The 27,137-nt window shown below is 39.5% G+C and overlaps 1 protein-coding gene across 9 annotated transcripts in view; it reads left to right on the plus strand.

The window, feature by feature from the left end:
• LOC149233906 (uncharacterized) overlaps positions 1 to 27,137 on the plus strand; it is a 426,611-nt gene that overhangs the window by 266,951 nt on the left and 132,523 nt on the right. For 7 of the 9 annotated variants that reach the window (XM_089371667.1, XM_089371666.1, XM_089371669.1 and 4 more), the window contains 3 exons: positions 14,497 to 14,589; positions 14,691 to 14,830; positions 15,071 to 15,293. In XM_089371667.1, coding sequence (XP_089227793.1) covers positions 14,497 to 14,589; positions 14,691 to 14,830; positions 15,071 to 15,293 — 456 coding nt within the window. The remainder of the gene's footprint in view (positions 1 to 14,496; positions 14,590 to 14,690; positions 14,831 to 15,070; positions 15,294 to 27,137) is intronic. The other 2 variants (XM_089371668.1, XM_089371671.1) reach the window with 2 other exon arrangements.

Genomic DNA, 27,137 nt, shown 5'->3' on the forward strand with positions numbered 1-27,137 from the left:
GACTCGGCTTCCTGAAAGGTATAGAGACTATGCCTTAATGTCTAATATAATGAATGTTGAAGAACCAATTGATTATGAGCAGGCTAAACAACATGAACCATGGATTAATGCTATGAATGATGAGTATGCTTCTATTATGAAAAATCAAACATGGGAATTAGTGGAACTTCCTGAAAATAAGGTTCCAATTGGAAGCAAATGGTTGTATAAAACAAAATTTAAAGCAGATGGTACAATTGATAAACTTAAGGCAAGATTAGTAGCAAAAGGATATGCTCAACAGGAGGGCATTGATTATGAAGACACTTTTGCACCAGTAGCTAAGTTGAATACAATTAGATTACTGATTGCCTTAGCCACAAAACATAATTGGAATATACATCAAATGGATGTCAAATCTGCTTTTCTAAATGGTGATTTACAGGAAGAAGTTTATTTGGTTCAACCTAAAGGGTTTGTCAAACAGGGACAGGAGCATCTGGTTTGCAGGTTAAGAAAGGCATTGTATGGTTTGAAACAGGCACCAAGATCATGGTATGTAAAGATTGATACTTTCTTTCTTCAGAATGGGTTTGTGAAAAGCAAAAATGATCCTAACTTGTATGTTAAGAAAGATGAAAAAGGACATGTTGCTTTAATATCTTTATATGTGGATGATCTCATTATAACAGGCAGTGCTCACAAGTTAATTGAAGAAATTAAAGTTCAGTTGTCACAGGGTTTTGAAATGAAAGATTTGGGTGAAATGCACTACTGTTTAGGCATTGAGGTATGGAGAGAAACTGGTAAAACTTTGATCACTCAAAGCAAATATACAAAGGAGATTCTTAAAAAGTTCAATATGACAGATTGTAAAGCTATGTCAACTCCCTTAGAACAGAATGCAAAGTTGTACAAAGAAGATGGTTCGAAAGAGGCAGATGGAACATTATATCGTCAGTTAGTGGGAAGTTTGAACTATCTCACCACTACCAGGCCAGACATTGCATACTCAGTCAGTATCCTTAGTCAATTCATGGCTAAGCCTTCAGGAAATCACTGGAATGCTGCAAAGAAAGTTCTCCGATACTTAAAGGGAACAGTGAATCTTGGTATTATGTATACTGATGTATCTGATGTTGTACTGACAGGTTTTTCTGATTCAGATTGGGCAGGAAATCCAGATGATAGACGATCTACCTCTGGCTATGCATTTCATATTGGATCAGGGGTCGTATCTTGGAGTAGTAAGAAACAGCCAACTGTTTCTTTATCTTCAACAGAATCAGAGTACAAAGCTTTGACCAATGCCACCTGTGAAGCTATTTGGTTGCGGAGAGTTCTTGCTGATCTTGAAGAAGCGCAAAGTGGTGCAACATGTATCAATTGTGATAATCAGAGTGCTATCAAATTAGCACATAATCCAGTTTACCATGCTAGAACAAAACACGTTGAGTTACAGTACCACTTTGTACGTGAGAAAATTGAGTCAAAAGAAATTGGATTGATATTTTGTAACACCAAGGATAATGTGGCTGATATATTTACTAAGCCCCTTGGTAAAATCAAATTTGAAGTTTTTAGAAGTCAGTTAGGTATTGTAGAGAATCCATTTCTCCATTAAGGGAGGATGTGAAAATAATGCAGAAATAGATTTAGTTATGAAGCAGTTGAACAGAATTAGTTGTGAGCAGTTTAACAAGAATTAGTTGTGAGTGGTTAGGAATTGGTTGCATGAGTTTCCTATATAAGCGTCATGTAATTGAGCAAATTTTTAATGAAGTTGTGTGTCTTTGTATCTAGAGGGAAAGGGAAAGCTATTACATTTTCTCGCAAGAGGGGCAAACGAAATTAATAGTATTAGTCTATTAGACTTTAGTTATTTTGTTCATTTCATCGTATATGACATTATGACTCATGATATGAGATACATTATTATATTTTTTGTTGATATTTTGAAGCTGAGTTGGGACTCAGGAGTCAGGACTTACTATTCAGGACATGATTCACTGTTATGTGTGATGTAGCACTAGAAATGATGTTACACATCTTATATATTAGTTCTTTTATCATATTTATGTGTCAATGTATTTATTTTATGTTGTAGATGCTTTAGATATTAAAAAAATTGAAAAAAATGAATATTTTTGATTTTTACGATTTTTTCCCGATTTTTACGATTTTTCCTGATTTTGTCCCTCGCTGATAATATCTCGATAATGATAACTGCAACATTGCTTCTGGCTCTACGTCAAAACTGCGTGGGCCCAGACTGATCCAGTGTTAGCCTTTCCCGGCTACTGCGTCGCATCTCTGCAAGCTCTCTCCACCTCTCTATCAATATTCTCTGGAAAGTCCTCCCGGATTCTCATTGCCCCTCTACTGCTGAATGATCATTTAGTTCGAATTTTTCAGCTTCCTAGCCCCATATATTGAACTCCAGATCAATTCTGTGTGTGTGTGTGTGTATTTTTAAATGAACCCCAAGCCTCCATTTTATACTTTCCCTGTTGAGTTGTCAATGGCCGAGATTAAGTCTCTAATCAACAGCTAAGATTAAAACATGACTTGATGTGCCTTCTAGATTTTTCTCACCCATATTTTGATTAATGCCCATTAAATTTCCCTAAGTTTAGACTTAGGAACTCCATTAAAAATATTAGTTATTTTAATAAAATTCAATCTGGGTGGAATTTCACCACAAGGTTCCTAGGTTCTTTAGAACTCATGTGCCTTAGCCTCTCCACCAATTTCCAAGGCTAGAGAACTTCTGATGCTAGCAAAAACTAACAATCCATGTACCTGTATCTGCAATTACTCATGAGGAGACTACATCAAATCCAAAAATATCGTAGTCTACCATGATGCATTGCTTTTCGCTTTCGGATGCAAGTCACTGGGAGAGAGGACAAGGCTCTGAAACTGCGCAGAGCACATTTCAAGCCTGGATGCGGGCTCCAGGCACTATCCATGAAAATTGCGTAGAGGTCATTGGGAGACTGAGATGGGCAATCCAGATCGGCAGTGACTGTCTGCGGGGTCTGGCTTGGCTGGAGGGCAAATTTGCGCAATTTTTCCAGGGAGACAGTGCAGACAACAAGAGGAGATTGGCTGTGAAAATTACGCAATTTCTCCAGGGAGGTTGGCAGCAGGCTGCTGGTAAAAAATTGTGCAGAGTTGGGAGGCTGGCCTGGAAGACATCCCTGCGAATTTTCTGGGCTGAGCGGGACGCTGGGTAGCTGGGAGACTACTCATGAAAACTGCGTAGTTTTTAGGAGGAGCAACAGGCCAGCTGATAGGGTGACTGGCTGAGAAAACTGTGCAATTTTTTAGGGCAGTGTTGTGAAAGGCGGCGGTTGTCTGCGCAATTTCTTCAGTCAGTGAAAGCGGGCGTGCTTGGCAACTTTTGCACAATTTTTTGGAGGAGTGAGGCCCGGGGTCACTACCCGGTCAAACTCTCTGGTTGACTAGCTGGAGGCTTGGTGGATTTGCTTGCGGGCAGCACAGATTTAGATGGCTTGGTGAGCAACTTCTGCGCTGTTCTGGGTGACAGTCAGTCGAGTTGATTCCAGGATTGCGTAGTGCAGATTGCTTGGGAGGCAGCCTTAAGCTCTACGCAATTCTGGGCAGCAGTGCATGATCACTGAGAGCTGAGGCTGCGTAGTGCAGCTCATTGAGGGTCCAACTGTTGTAGGGTGAACTGGTCGATAGAGTTTCAGCAAAATGACTAAGTGTGTGAACAAGTGGCCTCTTACATGCATGACCTTGTAAACACACACTCAACATGACTTGATGACAAGACACTTCGAACCATCAAGACAACATACACTTAGTGTGACTGTCCGACGGGTGCGAGCGACAAGTCATGACACTTGAGATAGACATTCGAATGACCGTGATGACACTTGCGCGATGTTGTTTACAATATCGTGTGTGAGTGCAATAGGTGTTTAAATAGCGAGCACAACTCAAGCACAACTTTGAACATCATCAAAATGAGGTCGCAAGCATGACATAGCAATCAACATGCCGAAGAGGACAATTGGTCAAACAAGTGAAAAGGAAGTAAGACATGTAGAAGAAAAACACAAAATGACATTTCGTGTTTACGCACATGCATGTTACTAAGGACAAGATGATATAAGAATGACAAGCAGTCCTGCAAACTCATCTAAGAGGTGTACTTCGAAAGGTGTTCTTTATTTACCATATTTACCCTCAAGATGATTATGCATCCGACGAAGTTTGCATGCGGTCCTGTTATTTTCCATTACTTGGTTCCTTGGTCCTTCTCCTCAACTCCTTGGAAGTGATTTCAGCATGTCACCTTTTCCGGTAGTCACTGAGAGGTAGATCTACACAATTTCAGCGTACAGTGATTACTGCCGGAATGAGGCCCTGGGAGGCTCGTCTGCGCAATTTCTGCATGCAAGACATACAGGGTAGCTTGGACAACATTGCACAGTTTTGAGGCACATGACACTGCTGTGGGATGGGGGTCTTGGGAGGACACCTCTTCGCAATTTCCGAGTGCAGTGCCACTAGACTGCTCTGTGCATTTCTAGAGAGCAGTACTCGCTGCCTAACTGCTCTACGCATTTTTCGAGAGCAGCGCTGGCTGGTGTCTCTGCGGGCTGCGGGGTTTCACCAAGCAAGGGAGGTTGCTGTCTCTGCACACTGCGGGGTTTCAGTAGGCAAGGGAGGTTGGTGTCTCTACGCACTGCGGGGTTTCAGCAGGCAAGGGAGGAAGCTTGATGGTTGCAGAAGCAAAGTGCACAGTTTTGGGAAGATGAATGAGGCTAAGTTGCTCGGGAAAATGGCTAAGTGTGAGATTAGTGAAACATATGTAAACATTGATAGGATTTGACTGTGATCGCACATAGACACTTAGTGACACAATGTAGACCATCCAAAATACATAAGACATACTTTTCTTGATGCACCAACTTTTGTGGCAAGAGTGCGTGAAGTGAGTGGGAAACATGTCTATGCGATGACAACCACTCATGCGCACATGCTTTCCCTTGAAGCAAAACAACATTCCCTTTGCATGACAAACAACAACTCCTATGCCCGAAAATGACATCTGCTGTATAAAGATGAGAACACGGACAACTCTTAGGATCAAGGAGAGGAGCTTGAAAACATCAACCTAGTAATAAGTGATTAAGGATGATCGATTGTAGGATCCAAGGTAGGCTTCGAAATTTGCATGTGATCCAAAATTTTGGAGGGTGGTTGTTGCTACTACAACACTTGGCGACACACTGGTAGAACTCCAATTCTCTTTATGGACCTTGTTTCGTGAAAAGCGAGTCTAACCCTTCTAGGAGTATTGTTCGATACTTTAATCATCGTGGTTTTTACACTAGTTTGGTTGAAATATGTAGTCCCTACCATTCTCTTGATCGATGAGCACACATTCCAAGCCAAGTCAACTTAGTTATTTCGATTGGGGATGAGGGGTATATTGATGCACAAGTAATATAACTATCAGAGTTGAAGTTTCATCTCTGTTGTTGCTCTGCTACTAGTGGGCCTAGACAATACCTCGACAGAGTCACGCAGGAACACAAGCAGCACTCCGTTGCCAGCGAGCCTGGTTAGTACCTCGACGAGTTGCTTGAATCACCTCTCTGCACATGAAGCCTTTCTCTTCTTTCGCGTTATTCATTTTTCATTTTTTTTTCAAGGACTGTGCATAGGCACTTACTTATTACAGAAGCGGAAGAGGGATCCTGACTTATTGAGAGCAGAAGAGTTTGTTCCTTCAGAGAAGTATGTTATGTCTACCTCTGACATACTTGTTAAGGTTTTCCCCCTCACCTTACTCTACTTGACTGAGCTGACAAGGGTTAACCCAAAACAACCGACTAGAGTAGGTGGTGCTAGTTAGAGCGCAAGCGTTGTGTTTTCACCAAGACTCACTCTGAACAGAACATATTTTCCATCAAGGCATCATCGACTAAAGACAACAAGCTCTTCATAAAGAGAGAGGACAACAGATAACCAAGTGTTGATAGTTGTACAAGTCCTCTTAGATTTGCCCAGCTTGTCTCGAGAGCCAAACACGGTTTCACGAGAGGCTAACCTATAGGTACAAGCAAGCGAAGAAAACAAAAAGCAAATAGCAGAAGTAAAGCGAAAGAAAAACAAGTAAGCAAAACAAGCAAACCAAGCCAAGTAAGAAAGCAAACAAACATGCAAATTAGAAAGCAAAGCAAAGCAAGAAGCAAAGACTACTCCTACTCCTACGCTAAACAGTGCATGGGCCTACTCACGTGAAGTGATATTTCCAATGCAGCCATCAACGCATTAGCTGGCCCATGTTGGTGAAGGCATGGTTAACAAGAAGATATACATGTAAACCAACAAACAAGAAAGATAGATCAACGAAGACCAACATGCTCCGAGTTCTAAAACATCCATAGAATAGAAAAGAGTGAATGCACAAAACAAACATTTTGCAAACGTACCATGGTGTTGCGACGCACTGTGTGCAGACGGTAAACATACACACTCTTTGGACTGTGACATACGAGCGAACATGAGAAATACCAACAACTTATGCTTTGCAAGCGCGCTTGTTGTGTAAGATTCCTTCAAAGCTTGAGCGATGGGATCATGTGATTCGAGTGGAGGAAGCAAAATCTGGGTGTTTGGTTGAGCTTCAGTGCGAAGCAGAGAGTGGTGAGGAGCCTTGGGTATTTCGAAAATTTTCTGATCGAAAGTGGAAATAATCTCAGGATAGCGAGGGACTGACATAACCATCAGCTCAAGCTGAAGTGCCTCGACAACCTGCAGGGTTTCCACTCCATCAATAGGTAAATCATCGTAGACAGAATAACAACGATTGAATCAACATCGTGATCAAATGAAGAAGTACATAGATCACGTCAACCATGATCAGAAAATTTGGGATGTTCGTCGGCATCCTCATGATTTGATGAATTGTGCAGAGGGGTAGATGAGAAGGAAGGATGTTTACCCTCTGTGTTTTCAGAAATGATAGATGATAGATGGGACGAATTTTCAGAGGAAGATGTGTGCTCTCTTCAATGTAATGACATACTGACATCTGATATGTCCTTTGAACGATCAGAAGTAGAAACATCCAGAAATGAGTTTTCATAAGGGAAATCAACAGTGGCAGAATCACAAGGGATATAAGGATAGAGCGAATCAGGCATGGATGGAAGGGAGTCATCCTTCACCGCGGGTTATTCTTTAGATTCCCACACACACTCATCATGAATGATAGCGCAGGTTGGCTGCACAACACCAACTCCGTCAACAACTTGATCCTTGTTCACAACAAGTGTGGAGTCTGGAACGGAAGAACACAAGACAATACAGTCTGGAAGATTAACAAAACACGGGAACAGAGCTTGAGGTAACAAGTCCACATGAAAACCAGCAGGCTTGCAAGCCAAATTTGCGTAGATATCAAGAGCAGGTGGGGTAGGAGGATGTGACAGTTCAACAGATGTGTGTGCATGTTCTCCCACATCACTTTGCGGGGGTGGAGTTGTTTGATGAGGGGAAGGCAGACAGTCACTTGTGATAGCAACTGTGTCCGCTTGTGATTGCGCAGCTCCATCACTGAAGTATGCTGGGAGGGGTTCGAATGATTCTAAGAGTTGCGGGTTTAGATATGTAAAGAAGATACTCAAATCTCCCATCGAGGAATTCCCAATCAATTTCTTCTTTAGGAAATTGATATGCAAGATTACAAAAGTGCATGTAAAATTGTTCAACGGATTCATCAGGTGCTTTCCATAATTTCAAAATTTCTTTATTGAGCGCTTTACGGTCAAAATGATTGAAAGCACGGTCTATCTCTGTGATTAGATGATGGAAAGAGTGAATAGATTTTTCGGGCAGCGTGGCATACCAATGCAGTGGGTGCCCTCGAAACATGTATGCGAATAGCGCGCAAGTCATGTAGTCTTCAAAGATTTCATTCCTTTCACAGAAGCCTACAACGCCAATCGTGTGTCTAACCAAGGCTACTTGGCCTCCATCATCGTATGTTTTACGTGACAAGTTATTCCAAAGCTCTTCCGAGATTTCAAAGTCGTTTCCATAAGACATACACTTCGGAAGAGAAATTCTGTGTTTAGTCATGATAAGTATGCGAAGATTCAAAACAGATTGTGAGGACTCAACTTGTCATCTGGCCCTCCTTCTAGTGCCAGAAATGTTGATGGTGCTAGACCTGCCAACATTCAGGGGATCTCCCCTGTATGAAGTCCCAACTAGACTTCACATCGTTTGGTGTAGGATTCCCATCCGGTACAATGGCCCGATTGCCATTATCTTAAAGATTTTCCTTAGCTCTTGCTTGTTAGCACATGAGAGTGGTTTACTTTGTCTTCGAACAACGAGGTTCGCGTGCCTGGTGAGTGCTTAGTGCCGCTTGTGTCAAAGTTCTTTCACTGTAGAGGGAGAGGGTGGAAGTGAGTCTCAGGTTGAAAGGGAATAGTCCCAACTCTGCTAGAGACACACAACACAATAAGACATGCACAACTTCCGACGGAGTAGTCCACACGGATGCAGCAGTCACAAACATAAGGTGAACAGATAACACGTACAACACCAAACAGAATAGTCCACACGAGTGCAACGGGTGTTATAACAAGTTTACAAGAATGAATCTGTCGAGTGTCCGGCGGGATAGCCCACATGGGAGAGAGACAACGTTAACAACTGATACAACACATTTCCAATAGTATATGTACTAAAACAACCAAAATAGTTCAACTGTCTTAATACAAGCAACATGCATTACAAGCGTCCAAAGAATAGTCTTACAAATGAATACAACACGTGTGAAAACGTGTTGCCCTGTTAACATGCTTTTGAATTAAGCAAAACTTCCAAGACACATCCGTACACCATTACATCACTAACCCCGATAGTGGGGCATTAGAGCCATTGCTCGCTCCTCAAAGAAAAGATTATTGACTCTCAAGGCTATGTGGGAGGAGCCAAGGTGAAAAGTCTTTTGCATCTACAAATGAGGGGTATATATAGCCAAGGGTGAAACTAACCCTTGTGACTGTTCGACTTCCCCCATGACTGTTGGATTTACATGACTCATCAACTTTACATGTGGGTTTCTTGGACTTCCACATTACATTGCATTGATTACAACAGTATGGTCCACAATAGTGATGTGGTCGAGATGACTCGTGACATGACTCGACACGACAAAGCTGATATGTTCATGCTGCTAGTGGTGTCGATGTCGAGCTATAGCACTGCTGAGTGATGAGTGTGCTCCTGGTGTATTATAGCTTCACCTTCGTATGGAAAGGTGTGCGGAGTCTTTGATGGTCTTGTTGTTCGCTTGATGTTGCACGTGCATGTCTCTCCTTTGCTTGTACTTGGCATGCTTTATGTGTTCGTCCGTTCGCGAACAAGTCTCCTAGCATGCGCTCCTTGTTCATCCTGGTCGCGCCATGTCGCATCCATGTACCTGTATCTGCAATCACTCATGACGAGACAACATCAAATCCAAAAATCTCCTAGTCTACCATGATGCATTGTTTTTTGCTTTCGGATGCTGGGGATCAAGAGAGAGGACAAGGCTCTAAAACTGCGTAGAGCACATTTGAAGCTGAGATGCAGGCTCTGGGTACTATCCATGAAAATTGTGTAGAGGTCACTGGGAAACTGAGATGGGCAATCCGGATCGGCAGTGACTGTCTGTAGGGTCTGGCTTGGGTGGAGGGCAGATCTGCATAATTTTTCTAGGGAGACAATGCAGGCAGCAAAGGGAGTCTGGCACTGAATACTACACAATTTCTCCGGGGAGGCTAGCAGCCGGTTGCTAGCAAAAAACTGCGCAGAGCTGGGAGGCTGGCCTGCAAGACATCCCTGCGAAGTTTCTGGGCTAAGCGGGATGCTGGATATCTGGGAAACTGCTCATGAAAATTGCGCAGTTTTCATGAGGAGCAACAGGCTGGCTGACAGGGTGACTGGCTGAGAAAACTGCGCAATTTTTTAGGGTGGTGTAGTGACAGGCAGCTAGTGTCTGTCCAGCATGTCTGCACAATTTCTTCAGTCAGCGGAAGAGAGCATGCTTGGTAGCTTCTGTGCAATTTTTTGGGGGAGTGAGGCCCGGGGTCACTGCCTGGTCAAACTCTCTGGTTGATCAACTGGAGGCTTGGTGGATTTGCTTGCGGGTAGAACAGATTGAGATGGCTTGTTGAGGAATTTCTGCATTGTTCAGGGTGACAGTCAGTCGGGTTGATTCCAGGATTGCACAGTGCAGACTGTTTGGGAGGCAACCTCAAGCTCTGCGCAATTTTGGGCAGCGGTGCATGATCACTGAGAGCTGAGACTGCGCAATGCAGTTCAACGAGGGTCTGGGTGTTGGAGGGTGGTCGAATCGACAGAGTTTTGGAAAATGACTAAGTGTGTGAACGAGTGGCTTCTTATATGCGTTACATTGCGAATACGCACTCAACATGACTTGACGACAAGACACCTCGAACCATCAAGACAACATACACTTAGTGTGACTGACCGACATGTGCGAGCAACAAGCACGACACTTGAGATAGACATTTGGACGACCGTGACGACATTTGCGCGACGATGCTTACAACATCGTGTGTGAGTGTGATAGATGTTTACATAGCGAGCACAACTCAAGCACAACCTTGAACATCACTAGAACAAGGTCGCAAGCATGACATAACAATTAACATGCCGAAGACGACAGTTGGTCAAACAAGTGAAAAGGAAGCAAGACATGTAGAAGAAACACATAAAATGACTTATATTGTTTGCACACATGCATGTTATCGAGGACATGATGATATGACAATGATAAGCAGTCCTGCAAACTCAACTAAGAGGTGTACTTTGAAAGGTGTTGTTTATTTACCATTCTTACCGTCAAGATGATCATGCATCCGATGGAGTTTGCATGCGTTCTTGATTTTTTCCATTACTTGGTTCCTTGGTTCTTCTCCTCAACTCCTTGGAAACGATTTCAGCATGTCACCTTTCCTATAGTCACTAAGAGGTAGATCTGCACAATTTCAGTGGACAATGACTGCTCCCAGAATGAAGCCTTGGGAGGCTCGTCTGTGCAATTTCTACGTGCAAGACAGACAGGGAAGCTTGGACAACATTGCGCATTTTTGGAGAGCAGTGCTCATTGCTTGACTACTCTGTGCATTTTTGGAGAGCAGTGGTTGTTGGTGTCTCTGTGGGATGCGAGGTTTCAGCAGGCAAGGGAGGTTGTTGTCTCTGCGCACTGTGGGGTTTTAGTAGGTGGAGGTTGGTGTCTCTGCGCATTGCGGGGTTTCAACAGGCAAGGGAGGAAGCTTGATGGTTGCAGAAGCAAAGCGCACAGTTCAGGGAAGTTGGATGAGGCTAGGTTGCTCGGTAAAATGGCTAAGTGTGAGATCAGTGAAACATATGTAAACATTGATAGGACTTGACTGTGATCGCACACAGACACTTAGTGACACAACGTAGACCATCCATAATACATAATACATACTTTGCTTGATGCAACAACCTTCGTGACAAGAGTGCATGAAGTGAGTGTGAAACATGTTTATGTGATGACAACCACTCATGCGCACATGATTTCCCTTGAAGCAAAACAACATTCCCTTTGCATGACAAACAACAACCCCTATGCCCGAAAATGACACATGTTGTATAAAGATGAGAATGCGGACAACTCTTAGGATCAAGGAGGGGAGCTTGAAATCATCAGCTTACTAATACGTGACCAAAGATGATCGATTACAGGATCCAAGGTAGGCTTCAAAATTTGCATGTGAGCCAAAATTTTGGAGGGTGGTTGTAGCCGCTACAACAGAGGACAAGAGTGAGGAAATATTGGGTAACACGTAATATAATTTATGAGGGTGGGGAAAGGGGAAATATTGGGAAAACGCTTTCCAATATGGTTTTTCCCATTATTTTTCCCACCCCTTTCCAATATAGTTTTTGGGGGGGGGGGGAGAGTGAGGGAAATATCGGGAAAAACATAATATTAGTTTATGTGGTGGGGTTTTTTCCAATAATTCGCCCCAACTCTGCCTTCATAAACCAATATTATGCTTTTCCCAATATTTCATCCCACCCCCACCCCATAAACTAACATTATGTTTTTACCAATATCTTGCCACAGCCTCCCCCTCATAAGCTAATATTATGTTTTTCCCTATATTTCATCCCACTCTTGACCTCATAAACTATAAACTATATTGGGAAAGAGTGGGGGGAAATATTTAGAAAAATGTTAAACTATATTGAGAAGTGGGGGTAAGGGGAAATATTGGGAAAAACATAATATTATACAACGTTTTTCCCAATATTCCCCCACACCAACTCTCATAAACTACATTTAGAAACACAATATTATAATATTATGTTTTCAGGGATATTTCCCATCAATTTCCAATATTCCCCCAACCCCCCACATGAACCATATTAGTAAAAACTTGATATTATAATATTATGTTTTCCTAATATTCCCCAATTCCCTCATCTCACCCTCATATGAAACTATATTGAGAAAATCATAATATAATAATATTATGTTTTTACATATATTCGCCCCCACCCTGCCCTAATATATAATATTATGTTTTTCTCAATATTTTCACCCACTCTTACCCTTATATGAAACCCATATTATATTTATTATATTTTTTTTTCTGATGTTTCCCCAATATTAATATTATAATATTAGGTTTTTCTCAATATTTGCTGCCACCTCAGCCTCATATGAAATTTTATTGAGAAAAACATAATCTTATAATGTTATGTTTTTTCCAATTTTTCTCTCCCTCTTAGACTCCTATAAAATTATATTGAGAAAAACATAATATTATATATGAAAGTAAGAATAGGGGAAATATAGAGAAAAATATAGTATTATGGTTTTTCCAATATAATTACAACAGTATTATGTTTTTTCCAATATAATTATATTTAAGAGGAGATTAAAAAAATAATATTGTTATTTTATATATTGATAAAATTAGTAAAAAATATTGTGAAAACCTAATGCCATCATTTCTTTACCATTAATAAAATTATTTATCTTATCTTATCTAATTACTTTAGTCCTATGCTACATAAGCTAATTTAGAAGCGTTCATGGCGTAATTAAAAGAAGGGAGCAAACCAATTCTAACATAAACGTAACAAAATGATAGTAACGAGGTTGTTAACACAAAAGGTCTTTGATGATGGGAGAAACACATACAGAAATTAACACAATTCTTTTTCCCAGGAGTTGTATTACAAAGCACTCTAGGATGGAAATGCTTTTTGACAACTCATAGTATAGAAACGGTTTGCACTGAACGTTAAGAATTTAAGGGTACTCCACAAAGATAGGGCACCCCGTCACTTTAACTCATTCAGAAGGATGACCTGATTCTAATACACGAGGATAGCGAAAATATCTCGACAGCAAACCATAAACCACAGGCATTTGGAAACTAATCATTTGACATTTTAATAGAATCAAATATTTCAGTGACATGAACATTAAAAATAAAAGTGTGTCAAACGTGTGATTAGACATTCAAGTTCTGGCACGTTCCTCACTTATATTTTCGAACATCTTTTCATCACACATTATGGATGTCCTGGCGTGTTGTTAAACCTTTGCTTTTGCAAGTTCCATTGGACTGCCTCTTGTCAATGAAAGATGTTTAGCCTTTGTATTTTATTTCTGATGTTATGCTTATTTAGTGTATTAACGCATTTGACAGAGTGGAATGCACAAATCTTGAAATTTTGCAAATACGATTAATTCATTCGTTATGAGGGGAACCCAGTTAAATTTAGGAATCGTTAATTACTGGCTATTATTGGCCAAGACGTTTGATTCTTGAGTGCTGATGCAAACTTATGTTGTGTAAAAGCTTGCCCAATAATAGCTCTGCTTGTTCTTAACTTGGCATAAGCGATAATTGCACTGTGGCTCGACTGTCCTGACATTATGCTGTTATATTCTTGCAAGTGAACACTTCATGTTATCCGTTGGCTTAATTTTTGTTTAATATATATATATATATATATGTGTGTGTGTGTGAGAGAGAGAGAAAACCTTCGGTAGATGGAAACCCCAGGATCAAAGTCATGTTATTTCGGCCTGAAGGTTAATATTACAAAGAAAGCCCAAAGTCTGTCCAGAGGCTTTTACATCATGTTGTTTTGGTGAAAATGCTTTACATAATGTTGTTGAACCCCGGTTGAGGCTGATGAGCACCTTACTTTTACCAATTAGCTACCGTTGACTAATTTTGATGATGTCTATCTATCTATTTATTCCCTATTCCAAAATATGTGTTTGCGGGAGGTAGCGGAAATGCTGGATATGTGTTGTTGTTAATCCAGCTGAAAACATTGTTTGTAACATGGGCGTAGATACTGGCTCACTAAGATAGCATGAATGTTGATGCAGTATAAATGCTTATTGTTTCATCATAATTTAGACTATAACTTGTCTGTCTAATAACCTTGCAGAGAATGAGAAAACATTCGATTTTGAGTCAGGAACATCCCCAGGTCAACTTAGAGATACAAGGCAACAAACTGACACTCTTGATGCTGGCAAAGGTAATTCATCGTATTCTTTATGAATTGACTGATATACACTGGAAGAATATTTGGCAAACAAAACGGGTACTGTCGTAAATGTAACTGAAAACTGTGCATAGTATGTTTGACAGCTCTGCATGATAAATCTAATTGGGAGTTATTCGAGGTTAACCGTAAGAAACATGAAATTGTAGAAAAGGAAAAAAGGCATAGTGCTCAAACATCTAGCAATTCCAGCCACGAGATTCCGGCAGATCAGGTAGTTACTAAACCAGAATTATATTATGTTGTTGAGATTCAAGGCCTTTCTGGTTTTACTGGTTCTCTTACTTCTGAGCTTATGTGCATTTTTTGCGTCTTTTAGTTACGGATTGTTGGAAACCCTTTTTATACGAGGTTCTGGGGTGCATATATATATGTTTCTGAAAAATGTGATGGAAAGTTATTCTTATTTTATGATTACCTTCATGCCTGCTGTGCGCACTGCACTTTGTTCCAGGACGAATCGGAATGTTTGGGAACACATGTTTATGGATATGAGTGCGAAAACTCAGAAGGTGACAAAGGGGCGGGCAGGTCAGAGGGTGGTCCTACAAAGTCAAGTCAGGATAAGGGTGGGGAGATCTGTTTTGGGATTGATCACTTTAGCCCTGGAGATGCATCTGGCCATTCAGAAGGACATATGAATGTTGGAGAGACTTCAAAAGTAAAAAGAGGAAGAGGTAGATTGCTTTCATTTAGCCTTACATGGTCTTTTACACCATAAGCTTTTAACTTTTCTCATCATTTTGTCACTACATGCATTTAAGAGACGTTTCAAGGATTCAATATTTTAATTTAATTTAATTTGTTTTAATTTAAATATTAATGTTAACTAGTCGACAAAGTTGGCCGATGTGATTGCGGAAGGCACAAAGATAATTGAACAGTGGGAGGACTAAAGTATTTCCGAGAGAACTACAACAATAAAAATAAATGAGTATATATCGACTAATGAAACAACTCCAAGGAAGCAAAAGCAGGTAGATAAATAGAATGAGATTTAATTAATGTCCAATGAATGGCCTCACTAAGTATGTCAATGGGATTCAAAAAGGATATCCAATGTAAATAAATGGTGGTAGTGTAAAAGCAGCTCCTACTACTCTATCAGAAATAGAGGAATATCCCAGTATATATTTGAAAGAAGTACAAAAGTACATTAAAAAAATATAAAAAACAAAGCTATGACAAGTACAAAAAGAGATTATTAAGGAGCCTAGAACTACAGGCTTGACCCAATTGAGGGGAGGGAGAAAGAGGCTGTGAATTTGAGTCATCAATTACCATGAAGGGGCCTGTTGCCTCAAAATCTAGCAGATCTTGTAGAGGGTAACTTAAAAGGCAAAAACTAGACTAAAGGACAACAATGGAATGTGGCCCGCTATCACCACTGCCACTACCTCATGCTCATCATGGACTTTCACCAATGAGAGGCTCCCCTTTAGATAAATCACCTATGAGAGATATGTTATGTTCAAGGATCTAGGTGAGAAGAGAGGCTTATAGAGGATGGCTCTTCTCAAGTACAAAGCTCAATCAAGCGAAGGAAGGAAACTCACATCCTTTAATAAGTAATAAGGCATTATTAGGGCACAATTGATCTAGGGATTAAGAGATAGCAAGCCAAATGGACTAGCATAGAATCAAGAGGCCAAGATAATGTTTCCAACAATGAATATCAGTAATCAAATGGAACAAGAAACCTTCAATAACCCCCCGAGTTGAAGCCTAGGGGTAACTAGGGTTCCTAGGTCAAAGTGTACCGACGACAAGAGAATTTAGCCATAGAGTGGATGGATTGGCCACTAAAGGGAATTGATTTGAGGTAATTAAGTCTCCCCTCAATGTTGAATCCTTCCACACACCAATATTCCACCTATAGGTTGACTTGCACCCTAGCCCTAGCTAGTCGCTTGACCTTAAGAGGGCTGAAATCAGAAATAGGAGAGCGAAATGAGTTTGGGGATGAATTTATGAATCATCACCAAAATGACAAGGCAAGTTCCTAGTCCTTGGGATTATGGAGTCAATGGAGGTGAAAGATTTTGTTAATTTTTCTTAGCATATTCTTTGCTTAGGTCCATTACTTCAATGTTCCATAGTGGTCCAGTCTTCAGTTACCATTACTATCATTAGCAGTCACAAAAACCATTATCACATTGACAGTAACTGAAGAAAGAACATAAATAACATATGCAGAATACAAGCCAAAGCAAGAGAACTAAGGAATTGGCTCAAACCAGGGAAAAACCCCAAGACGGGGAAAACCCTTGATCAAATCTTCTTATTATTAATATCAAATGTTCAACACAGAGAGTACAATAATACTAAGTCAAGATTGAATTGCCAATGAGGAGATCCACAATCACAACTTTTAATCTTAGATGAAACTCTGGAGCTAAGGAGATGTATCCTCTTAATTTGATGTCATACGCAGAAGAAGCTTGGACAGGTAAGGGTTGCTTTCAATCTATCTATGACTTGCTATAATCAGGTCAACCATCCAACTGACATTCATGGTTACAAAAATACCTCATATCTTATGATCGCGAAGGTTGAAGAACGCTGATGTTGCTAGGTGATTTGGTTAGGGCATGTGGCACAATGCTTCAGCCCTTACAAATTTGCTCAAACTTCCTTCCACAACTGCGGTTATTCTCCAAGATAGTCAACCCTCTATCTGTTTACAAGACTGGGCTTATTCTAGTCCTTAAGCATGCCTTCATACCAATTTGCCTTCATCAAAATAGGTCTTCAACCTATCTGAGAAGACAATACCTATGATGTGCCTGAGAAAGGTATCATGGAAACGCAGCTCACCTAGGAGAGAGTTTCCACACCATAGTCTCACACCCAAACACTCATTATGCTTGCGATCAACCTCAGAAGGAACTCAAACTTGCAATAAAAGAGAAATAGGCCCATAACAGTTCACAAGTAAACCCAGACTTCCTCCTAAGAGGCTCAACCTCCTGCCTAATGGACTCGGCCCACCAGATAGCCTTGCCATGACAATAAACAAGCCTTTGCTCCTTTGCTAGAGACACTTTCCTTCTGCGGCTATTTTAGAGAGAAGAAGATGTGTGTGAGATGCTCCAATTGTGTTGGAGGACATTCCCTTTTATGGGAGTTAGATAGGGGTTTCACATAAAAGAATTATCCCCAAGTTGACCTTAATAAATTACACATGTGAGGGTTTAATTTCAAAAACATATTTTTCCTTATCCAAATTTGATGATCTTTAGGTTGATTTTGGTCCTCACGAAAAGAGGAATTCAATGCAATAATCATCTCCATCAGATGAGCTAACCAAAGTGGAATTTGGCCCTAGCTGCCAATTTTAACGACTTTGCTAAATCTTGGGTAAGGAGTAAGGGAATATTGATGCCCTAGCTCAAAACCTAGCTATTATTTTCGTGAGGTATCAAGGTTACTTGGATCAACTATTCCAAAGATTCACCAAGGGGATTGCCATTCACATGTCATGTTGGAAATGCTAAGAGGGGGTGAATCAATATTTCTCTTCAATTAGTTAATTTTAACTTCACAGAGCGTTGATTATCATTAGCATTAGATTAAAACATAAGTTAGCATCACATCACATGAACAGATAACAACACCATTCAATAATGCACAACATCCAAGATAGTGGACATAAGATTTTTTAGGTGGAAACCCTTTTGGAGAATAATCACCAGATGCTTCTTAATATTGGTCTTTAAAGTTTACATCAATAGGAAGCTCCAATTTCCAAATTTATCAACTCTAATTGAAAGAACGCTCCAACACCATCATTTACCGAATCCAATTGGAAGTTGGCTCCAATGCTTTAGTTTACCAGCTCCAATTGGAAGGACTTTCCAATGCCCTGGTTTATAGGCTCCAACCTGAAGGAAGCTCTAACTCCTTGATTTAGCCACTCTGATTGGAAGAACGCACCAACGCCTAACATAGGCTTCAACCTGCCCTAACACCACCCTATTGCCTTGAAATGTTCTCAGACTCCACCCTGAACGAGACTCCACTCTCCTGCCTTGCACCACCTTGCCACCCTATTAAGCGAGCATACCACGTTTAAATTTTTTTCAGATTGGATCCACCTATACTCACTATCAATACAAAACAAATTGCAATACAATCTCTGCTCAATCAAATCTACTTTTGTGCATCAAACCCTAGCTTCATAAAACTTAATTAACCTCTGCTCAAGCTACATCAACCTGTCATCCTGATTCATCAAGCAAGTTAGAAGCATTAAAAACTTTGGCTAATTAATTCAACATCATACTTTTACTGGTTAAACCAATGCATATCTTTGATCACAACACTCAAAGGCAACAATACAACCATACTTCAACATTCTGTCAATTAACAAATTCAACTGATAACGCTACTTGGTGTCACACATCAAGCCTCAACAACATAACTATAATAGACCCACGTATATCTACTCTTCATCATTTCAACCAACACTTATGCACCTCTGTTATACTAATCAATGAAGGCTCTCTTAAGCCCTAGATTCCAACAACTTAGTATCTCAACAGTGAAATACACAATTATGTCCTTGGCACACATTATCAAGTTGAGTCAATACCCATTTACAAAATATTCAATGGAATCCTTTCTACAAATGTGCACTTCAGATATGCAATGATTATCCATGATAACTTATCAAAATATTTTTAGTTTTATTAGTCAAGGTATTCCACCACTGATCTTTTCATATATCTGTTGTTTTTCTGAAAGAGGTCGATGTGCTTTATATTTGGAGATTAAGGAGGAAGAACAGATCCATTCTAATTGTTTTGGAGAAATTCCCATATTCTCTAAAACCCATTTTTCTCACTCATCCCATTTCATCTGCATTCACCTATTCCAACTCTAACCGTAACCCATTCCAACTCTAACCGTAACTCATTCCAACTCTAACCGTGTTTCCCCATTTCTAACTCTCACTGCATTCACCCTTTCCAAACTCTAGCCGTGACCCATTTCCCTTTGAAATACTTTATAATATGCCACAGTCCTTTTTATAAAGCTGAGACTCCCATTTATATTCGAACTTTGTTGTAACAGAAAATCTCTTAGAAGGCTCAAGGTTTTATTAGATCTCATAGTTGTTGATTGAATCTAGCCCAAGTGGCAGATTATGTAAAGAGATATTTCTCTATAAATAGGTAGATTTTCGACTCTGCAATGGGATTGATGATGTGAGAACCACTGTTGTATTGTTTTCAATTAATAGAAAATACAGTTGCAGCATACTCTGTTTTAACCTGAGATTCATTCTGGTTTCAGTCCTATCCTATCATGCTCCTTTGTTATTAGTTTTCAGAGCTTATTTGATTACTTGGAATTCAATGTTGCATTGCTCCAACTTCCTTCAATTTGCTGTGATTATTGTGAATGTCCATTTCCACATTAGTAAACCAAATATGCCTCAGCTTCCATAAAACAATGTTGTTTGTTGTTGTTTTTCTTTAATTGATTCCATGCCCAATGGTGGCTGTCCTCACACTCTTTCACCTAAAAAATCACATAGAAAACCAGAGTTAACCATCTATATTTTTAAAAAAATATTGAGAGAGCCCTCTTAGATTGGAAGGGCTAACTTCCAATCAAAAGCTAGTTTGAAATAGTTACGCTGGGTTGAAGGGTTGACACAGCCCAACCCCCACCAGCCCGGTTGATAACATTTTGGTGCGTCTGCCAGGAGTCGAAAACTCCTTTTTCCGGGATTCTCTTCGAGTCTCTTCTTTCTAATTCCTGAGGGTAACAGGAGAGCAGAAGTTCCGAAGGTTGTGATATTACCCTCTTAAAAGATACTAAAGATCGAAGCTTCATGGTGACTCCACTGTTTACAGATCAATAGCTTGAAGATTTTCAAGATGAGTTTTACTGCAAGTCTATTCTAGTCATCAATGAAGGTGAAGTTTCTTTCATTTGTAAGCTTAAGTGATGGATTCAATTTTTATTCTGAGTTGCCCATATATGATCCACTACTGATTTTGTTTAAGCATAGTTGAGAAGCCCAGGTGTTGGATCAGCTCTTTGTCTGGTTATACTAGAGATTTTATATCGCTTGAATTAAGTAGGTGGATTTTCAGATGTTAGAGTAGGACATAAATAAGCTTGTTGGGCAAGCATTTCCTTCAGGTTTAGATTACATGTTGCAGTTTTCTTTTCAGTTTGGTGAAGTGGGTTTGATGTAGTCTTCAGATTGGGATCAACCCAATGGTTAGGCAACTGGTCTGTTGGTTCTTTGCTGCACCACAGGGGCACAACATCCCCATTGGAGCCAATGTTATCCATGATAACTCATAAAAATATTTTTAGTTTTATTAGTCAAGGTTTTCCACCACTGATCTTTTCATCTATTTGTTGTTTTTTTGAAAGAGGTTGTTGTGCTTTATATTTGGAGATTAAGGAGGAAAAATAGATCCATTCTAATTGTTTTGGAGAAATTCCCATATTCTCTAAAACCCATTTTTCTCACTCATCCCATTTTATCTGCATTCACGCATTCCAACTCCAACCATAACCCATTCCAACTCTAGCCGTATCTCATTCCAACTCTAGCTGTGTTTCCCTATTTCTAACTCTAACCGCATTCACCCTTTCAAAACTCTAGCCGTGACCCATTCCCCTTTGAAATACTTTATAATATGCCGCAGTCCTTTTTATAAGGTTGAGACCCGTAGAATACATCGCTATCAGCCCTTCCCTTTTTCCTTTTCATACATCTCCGCCCATCCCTTTTCCTGATTGTGATTGCGATATTGTATATCACAATATCTCTCCGATCGCCGATTTCCATAATCCCTTCACTGCCGATATCGCATATCGCTTAAATCTCTATAATATCACATATCGCTCATTTCTTTGCCGATATCGCATATCGCTTAAATCTCCGCTGATATCACATATCGCTCATTTCTCTGCCGATATCGCATAATCTCGCTGATTTGCATTATATGTTCTGTTGTTGATTGCGATAACCCTTCTCTTAGCGATTGCGATATCGCAATCGGCGATTGCATAGTCAAAGTTCTTGTTCCCTGAAATCCTTTCCGACTTGCGAGAACCTCTCGGATGCGTCCTAAAAAATCGCCACGTCCGGAAAATCTCGGAATTATCATAAATCAATGTTAAAGGGACCCTCTCCTGTATTGCGATTGTGATGTTAACAAGCCCGAATCAACGACCCAGATTGAATTAGCTGTCCACAACAATGAACGTTAAAGTGTTTATTCTGCTTTCGCTCCATGAGACAGCGAGGGTGTTTTGGCATATATCCAACAACATGGTCATCAATCAGAAGGCAACGAAACAAAGAGACAGCAAGACACAGAGACAGCGAGGCATTTTCAGCACGTTTCAACATCAAACAACACAACGGATTCGAAGAGTCAGATGTTCGAGTTTCGACCAATACAGTGCCACTATTTAAATTATTTTAATAGTTCACACGCCTTCCATTTGTATTTGAACTCTGTTGTAATAGAAAATCCCTTAGAAGGCTCAAGGTTTTATTAGATCTCATAGTTGTTGATTGAATCTAGCCCAGGTGGCAGATTATGTAAAGAGATCTTTCTCTATAAATAGGTAGATTTTCGACTCTGCAATGGGATCAATGATGTGAGAACGACTGTTGTATTGTTTTCAATTAATAGAAAATACAGTTGCAGCATACTCTGTTTTAACCTAAGATTCATTCCGGTTTCAGTCCTATCCTATCATGCTCCTTTGTTATTAGTTTTCAGAGCTTATTTGATTACTTGGAATTCAATGTTGCATTGCTCCAACTTCCTTCAATTTGCCGTGATTACTGTGAATGTCCATTTCCACATTAGTAAACCAAAGATGCCCTAGCTTTCATAAAACAGTGTTGTTTGTTGTTGTTTTTCATCAATTGACTCCATGCCCAATGGTGGCTGTATTCACACTCTTTCACCTGAAAAATCACATAGAAAGCTAGAGTTAGGCATCTATATTTTAAAAAAAATATTGAGAGAACCCTCTCAGATTGGAAGGGCTAACTTCCAATCAAAAGCTAGTTTGAAATGGTTACGTTGGGTTGAAGGGTTGACGCAGCCCAATCCCCACCAGCGCAGTTGATAACACAATGAAGAGTCAAGCTTGTCAACCTTCAACCTCTCAATGATTCTGGTGGGAACTATTCATACCTCTATCGACGTCTTGACAAACTTGGAACAAAACTTCTTCTTTGCTACAAAAACCACTTCAATAAATGCTGCTACTTGGGATGTCTCTGAAGATAAATGCACTTTTGTAGGAAATATGCATTTGCTTAAGTACAATCTTGATGGATGATCAAGAATATTCTGCCATAGATCTGTCAAAGAGGGGAGTGAAAACAGGCTTGAAATTGTGGCATAGATATACTTCAAAAGCCACTGAGATACTGACCCTTTAAAGCCAACTCATGGTTTGAACTGAAGGGAACCACAAAACACTATCTTTCCCAATGATCAGGTTATCTCAATATTTTAGTAATAAGGGTAATCAAAATACTTATATTGTGTCCGAAAGTTTGTCCATATACAACCTCTAAATAGGATGAGTAACTTGTGTGTAGTTGGCAGGTTGTATAGTTGGGTTAACCGTTAAATAAGATTGTAAAGATAGTTCAGACCAGATCGAATTAGTGACATATTATACCAAGGGAAGAGTCAATAGGAATGCCATAACAAACCCTAGACAACGAGCCTCAAAAACCCACGAACAACCTTTAAATAGTAATCAAGAAACTTCAAAATCAAAACCTGCTTTACTCAAAGCCTCGGAGTTTCCTTGAAAAAACCACTCACAACACTTTGTTTAAGGCCGAATTTGGGGAGCTTTGTTGGGAATCACAATTGCTGTTAGACCAAAACCCACAGGTTTTAGTCAACAATCACATCGTGAGAGATAAGGATCCACGAGAGGCTGCTAGTCGATGTCACGAAACACGTGGGGAGTGTTGGTTTATCCAATGTCCAACAATCTCCCCCCCAACGCGAGCCGAGTGTGCATCGAACTCGTGACGTATGCTCTGATACCACTTGTTGGGAATCATGATTGCTGTTAAACCAAAACCCATAGGTGTTAGTCAACAATCACATCACCAGAGATAAGGATCCATGAGAGGTTGTTAGTCCATGTCACGAAAAACATGAGGCGTGTTGGTTTATCCAATGCCCAACAAGCCTCAGTATCTGCACGCCTTCTACAAGAGTGATTTCAGTTATGCATGAATTTACCAATGAATCACTTCAACAAAGGAAATCACATTTGCTCAGTAAGAAGGCCAAATGGCCTTAGAGGATAAGCATACCCTCCTGAAGAACCACAGTCATAACATTCAACCTTATGTAATGAGTCCTTGAAGAACATTGATTGACAATGTGCTTCAGAATAGACATGGAATAAGCCTAGAACGAAAATCCCTCAGATATATATGTACAAAATTGGTATAGTTGTCTGCCAAGGAGGGCTGTAGGGAATCCGAGCTTCAATGGAGCAATTAAACCTAATCTTCGAATATTGTCCTTAGGCCCTGTTGTCGCATGAAGTGTCTAGGCACCGTGACAACGCTCAGAGTAAGGGCTATCACTTTTAAATCCTTACTCACTCTATTTAGACTCTCTCCTAGACAAGTGAAGGGGGGTAGTCCCTAGGTAAATGGATGGAATAGCCTATGAAAAACAGACTCTAGGAGATTTTAATGATGGAAAACTTTGACGAAAGTAAATGAATCTCGATTAACTTAGATGAATAGATTAAATGCTAATGTAACCAAGACACGACCACGAGATAGAAACAATTATAGACCAGTGCCTTTATGTTCAATTAACCGCAGATTGAGTAAGAAAACAAGTTATCCAAAACAATTTTCAATATGTGACGAATAATGACAGTCATGAATAATCAATATAAACGCCCAACACTGTATCATGCAAGATATTCCAGATTTAAAATGATCTTCATTTAATGGCCCAAATCTAGAACATTTAACCTTCTCCTACAGTCAATATGATTTAAAACGTTTATTGCACTTGACAATAGAGAAATATTAAAAAACACATTTAATCACCAAAGAACACTAAGGAACTTCAAATTTAAATTTTAATTATATCTTAGGAACGTAATTTAATGTGAAAGATGAGGAAAACAAATCAAAGGGTCAATAAAATAGCTTTTTAATGGGCCATAGGCCACATTAAAAATACTTAATGTGAAAGCGCAAGTCCTTCAATTTATTTTATTCCAAATTCTAAAGTCACAAAATAAAAAATTTAAAAAAAAATTTAAATTTTTTAAAGTTTCAAAATTTTTTGGATTTTTTTTTAATGCTTTTCAAATCTTCTAGGATTTTCGATTTTATTTTTTATTTTTTAAATGAATAAAAATGTTTTAGATTTTTAGTTTTTTATTTATTTTCATTTTTTAGGATTTTAGAATTTGAATAAAAAATATAATCAAAATCAAAATGAAGTAATGAAATAAAAAAAAAAGAAAAAAAGAAAAACCAAAATCATTTTTTTTTTTGAACTTCTATTTTTTTTTAATGAATCAAACGAAAATTAAAAAAATAAAATCAAATCTAGAAATTAAAAGGGGGCTAACCTAAGTCAAACCAAATGAAATTAAAAAAAAAATCTACTCTAACCCTAATCGTATGCATTCATAACAAATAAAATAAATCAAATGCTACCAAATCGAACCCTAACACATGAAAAACAAAAAAAAAACGATGAGTTTTGATGCTCGTTGTGCAGGTCAGACGGCTGAGGAATGGACGCGGGGAAGACTGCAATGGAGGATAATCGAATGGAGAGGTGGATGGAGCTCATGCAAAGGAGGTGAATGTGCGTACAGAGGGCAACGGTGAGGAGAGAAGGTAGACTGCGCGAAGGTAGTGGGCTCACGCGGAGAGCAAGAGGAACCTGCAAAAGGGAGCCATGGGATGGAAATGATCAGTGGAAAGTAGCTAGGAAAAGTGAGAAGGGAAGGGAAACCACGTGGTGTAACAGTGGATGGGCAGGAAAAAGCGCAAGAGATTGAGCTGCGGATTGAGGAAGAAATGCAGCGAGGAGGGAGAATCGTAGGCAGAGAGACTCGATAGGCAGGATAGAAGACGCAGCTAGGTATGAGGGCCAAGTTAGGCAGATTGTGCAGCGATGAGGGTTAGCAAAACGAGGCAGCGTGGGTCCATGTGGAGATGCAGTGATAACGCAAAAAGGAAAGATGCGATGGTGGTGATGAAAACGCAGGAATAAACCCAAGTTTTTCCAGATCTTAAAAAGAATTTGAAAACCCAAACTAAGACAATAATTTCGAAATTTTCCAAAAAACAACAATGAAAACAAATTCGAAATTTTCTGCTTAGGAAACCCCAAGCAGCAGAGAAACTACAACCCAAGAACCGAAGAGAAATTTCTAGATTAAGATGTTATATTTCAGCTTTAAATTTAACCCTGAAACCTAAGAAAACATCCAGATCTAAAAGTTTTTTGGAACCCTTATGAATTTTTCCAGATTAAAGAATTTTAAATTTTAAATCCCTGGATTGCAAAATCTGGATAGAATCCCTGCAAAATTGATGTTGATGAACCAAAGATCCAAATCTTACCCTCCAGGGCCTAGATCTGGATTCTGCACAGGTTTCTCCTTCAGATCTGTAGTTGCAAGACAACAAGAAACACCCAAACGATATATACAATGACCAAAAAAAACTAAAACCCAAAAAGCCGTAGTGAGAAAACTGAAAATAATTTTACAAATCTATGTACATGAATGGAAGATCTATCAGATCTAGGGAGTGTGAGTCCAACTCCGCTCCCAGATCTAATAATTTGTGGCTCTCAACAGCCAGATCTATCGTTTTAGCACAGAAAAAATAAAAAATTTCAAATTTTAAAGGAGGTACTGAGCTCAAAACCCTTCATGCATCACCCATAAAAAAGATCTTATGATAAGTCTGGGATGAAATCAAGCTAGGCTCTTCAGAAAACATGGATTGGAAGTTGGCTGGTTCAAGCAAAAACTTCCCCAAATGCCTGATAATTTAAAAATCAAGACTTTCTTGCAAAATTCAATTTAACCATCAACATAGAGCGAGAAAACGATAATAAAATTCAGATAAATAGAGATACCTGCTATTATATGCAAAACTTAAATTATCATCCAAACCCAAGTGACTGAGCAAGATACCTATACTCAAATCGCTCTTCAGAAAGCTATCATCAATGGCTAAAAAGAAATTACGCATGAAAACAATACATCTTACAACATTTCCATGAAGAGTAACATCGACGAAATTTAACCCCAAAGTCTTTCTTTATTGCTCATAAAAAGGTTGCAAGAGAGCTTTTCGTTTAGTACACGATCAAAAGATCAGATGAACTGACTGACAAATGGCCTCCTATTTAAAGATAAATCCTCCAACGGTTAGTTCGAGTGACCCTCGTCAAAGCAATCTCGAGCGTTGATGAGGATCAAAATTTTTTTTAATCTCA

The sequence above is a fragment of the Pinus tabuliformis genome, chromosome 8, assembly GCF_031772625.1.
Source record: "Pinus tabuliformis cultivar Carrire ecotype Pingquan chromosome 8, CPIR1, whole genome shotgun sequence".
NCBI lineage: Eukaryota > Viridiplantae > Streptophyta > Pinopsida > Pinales > Pinaceae > Pinus > Pinus tabuliformis.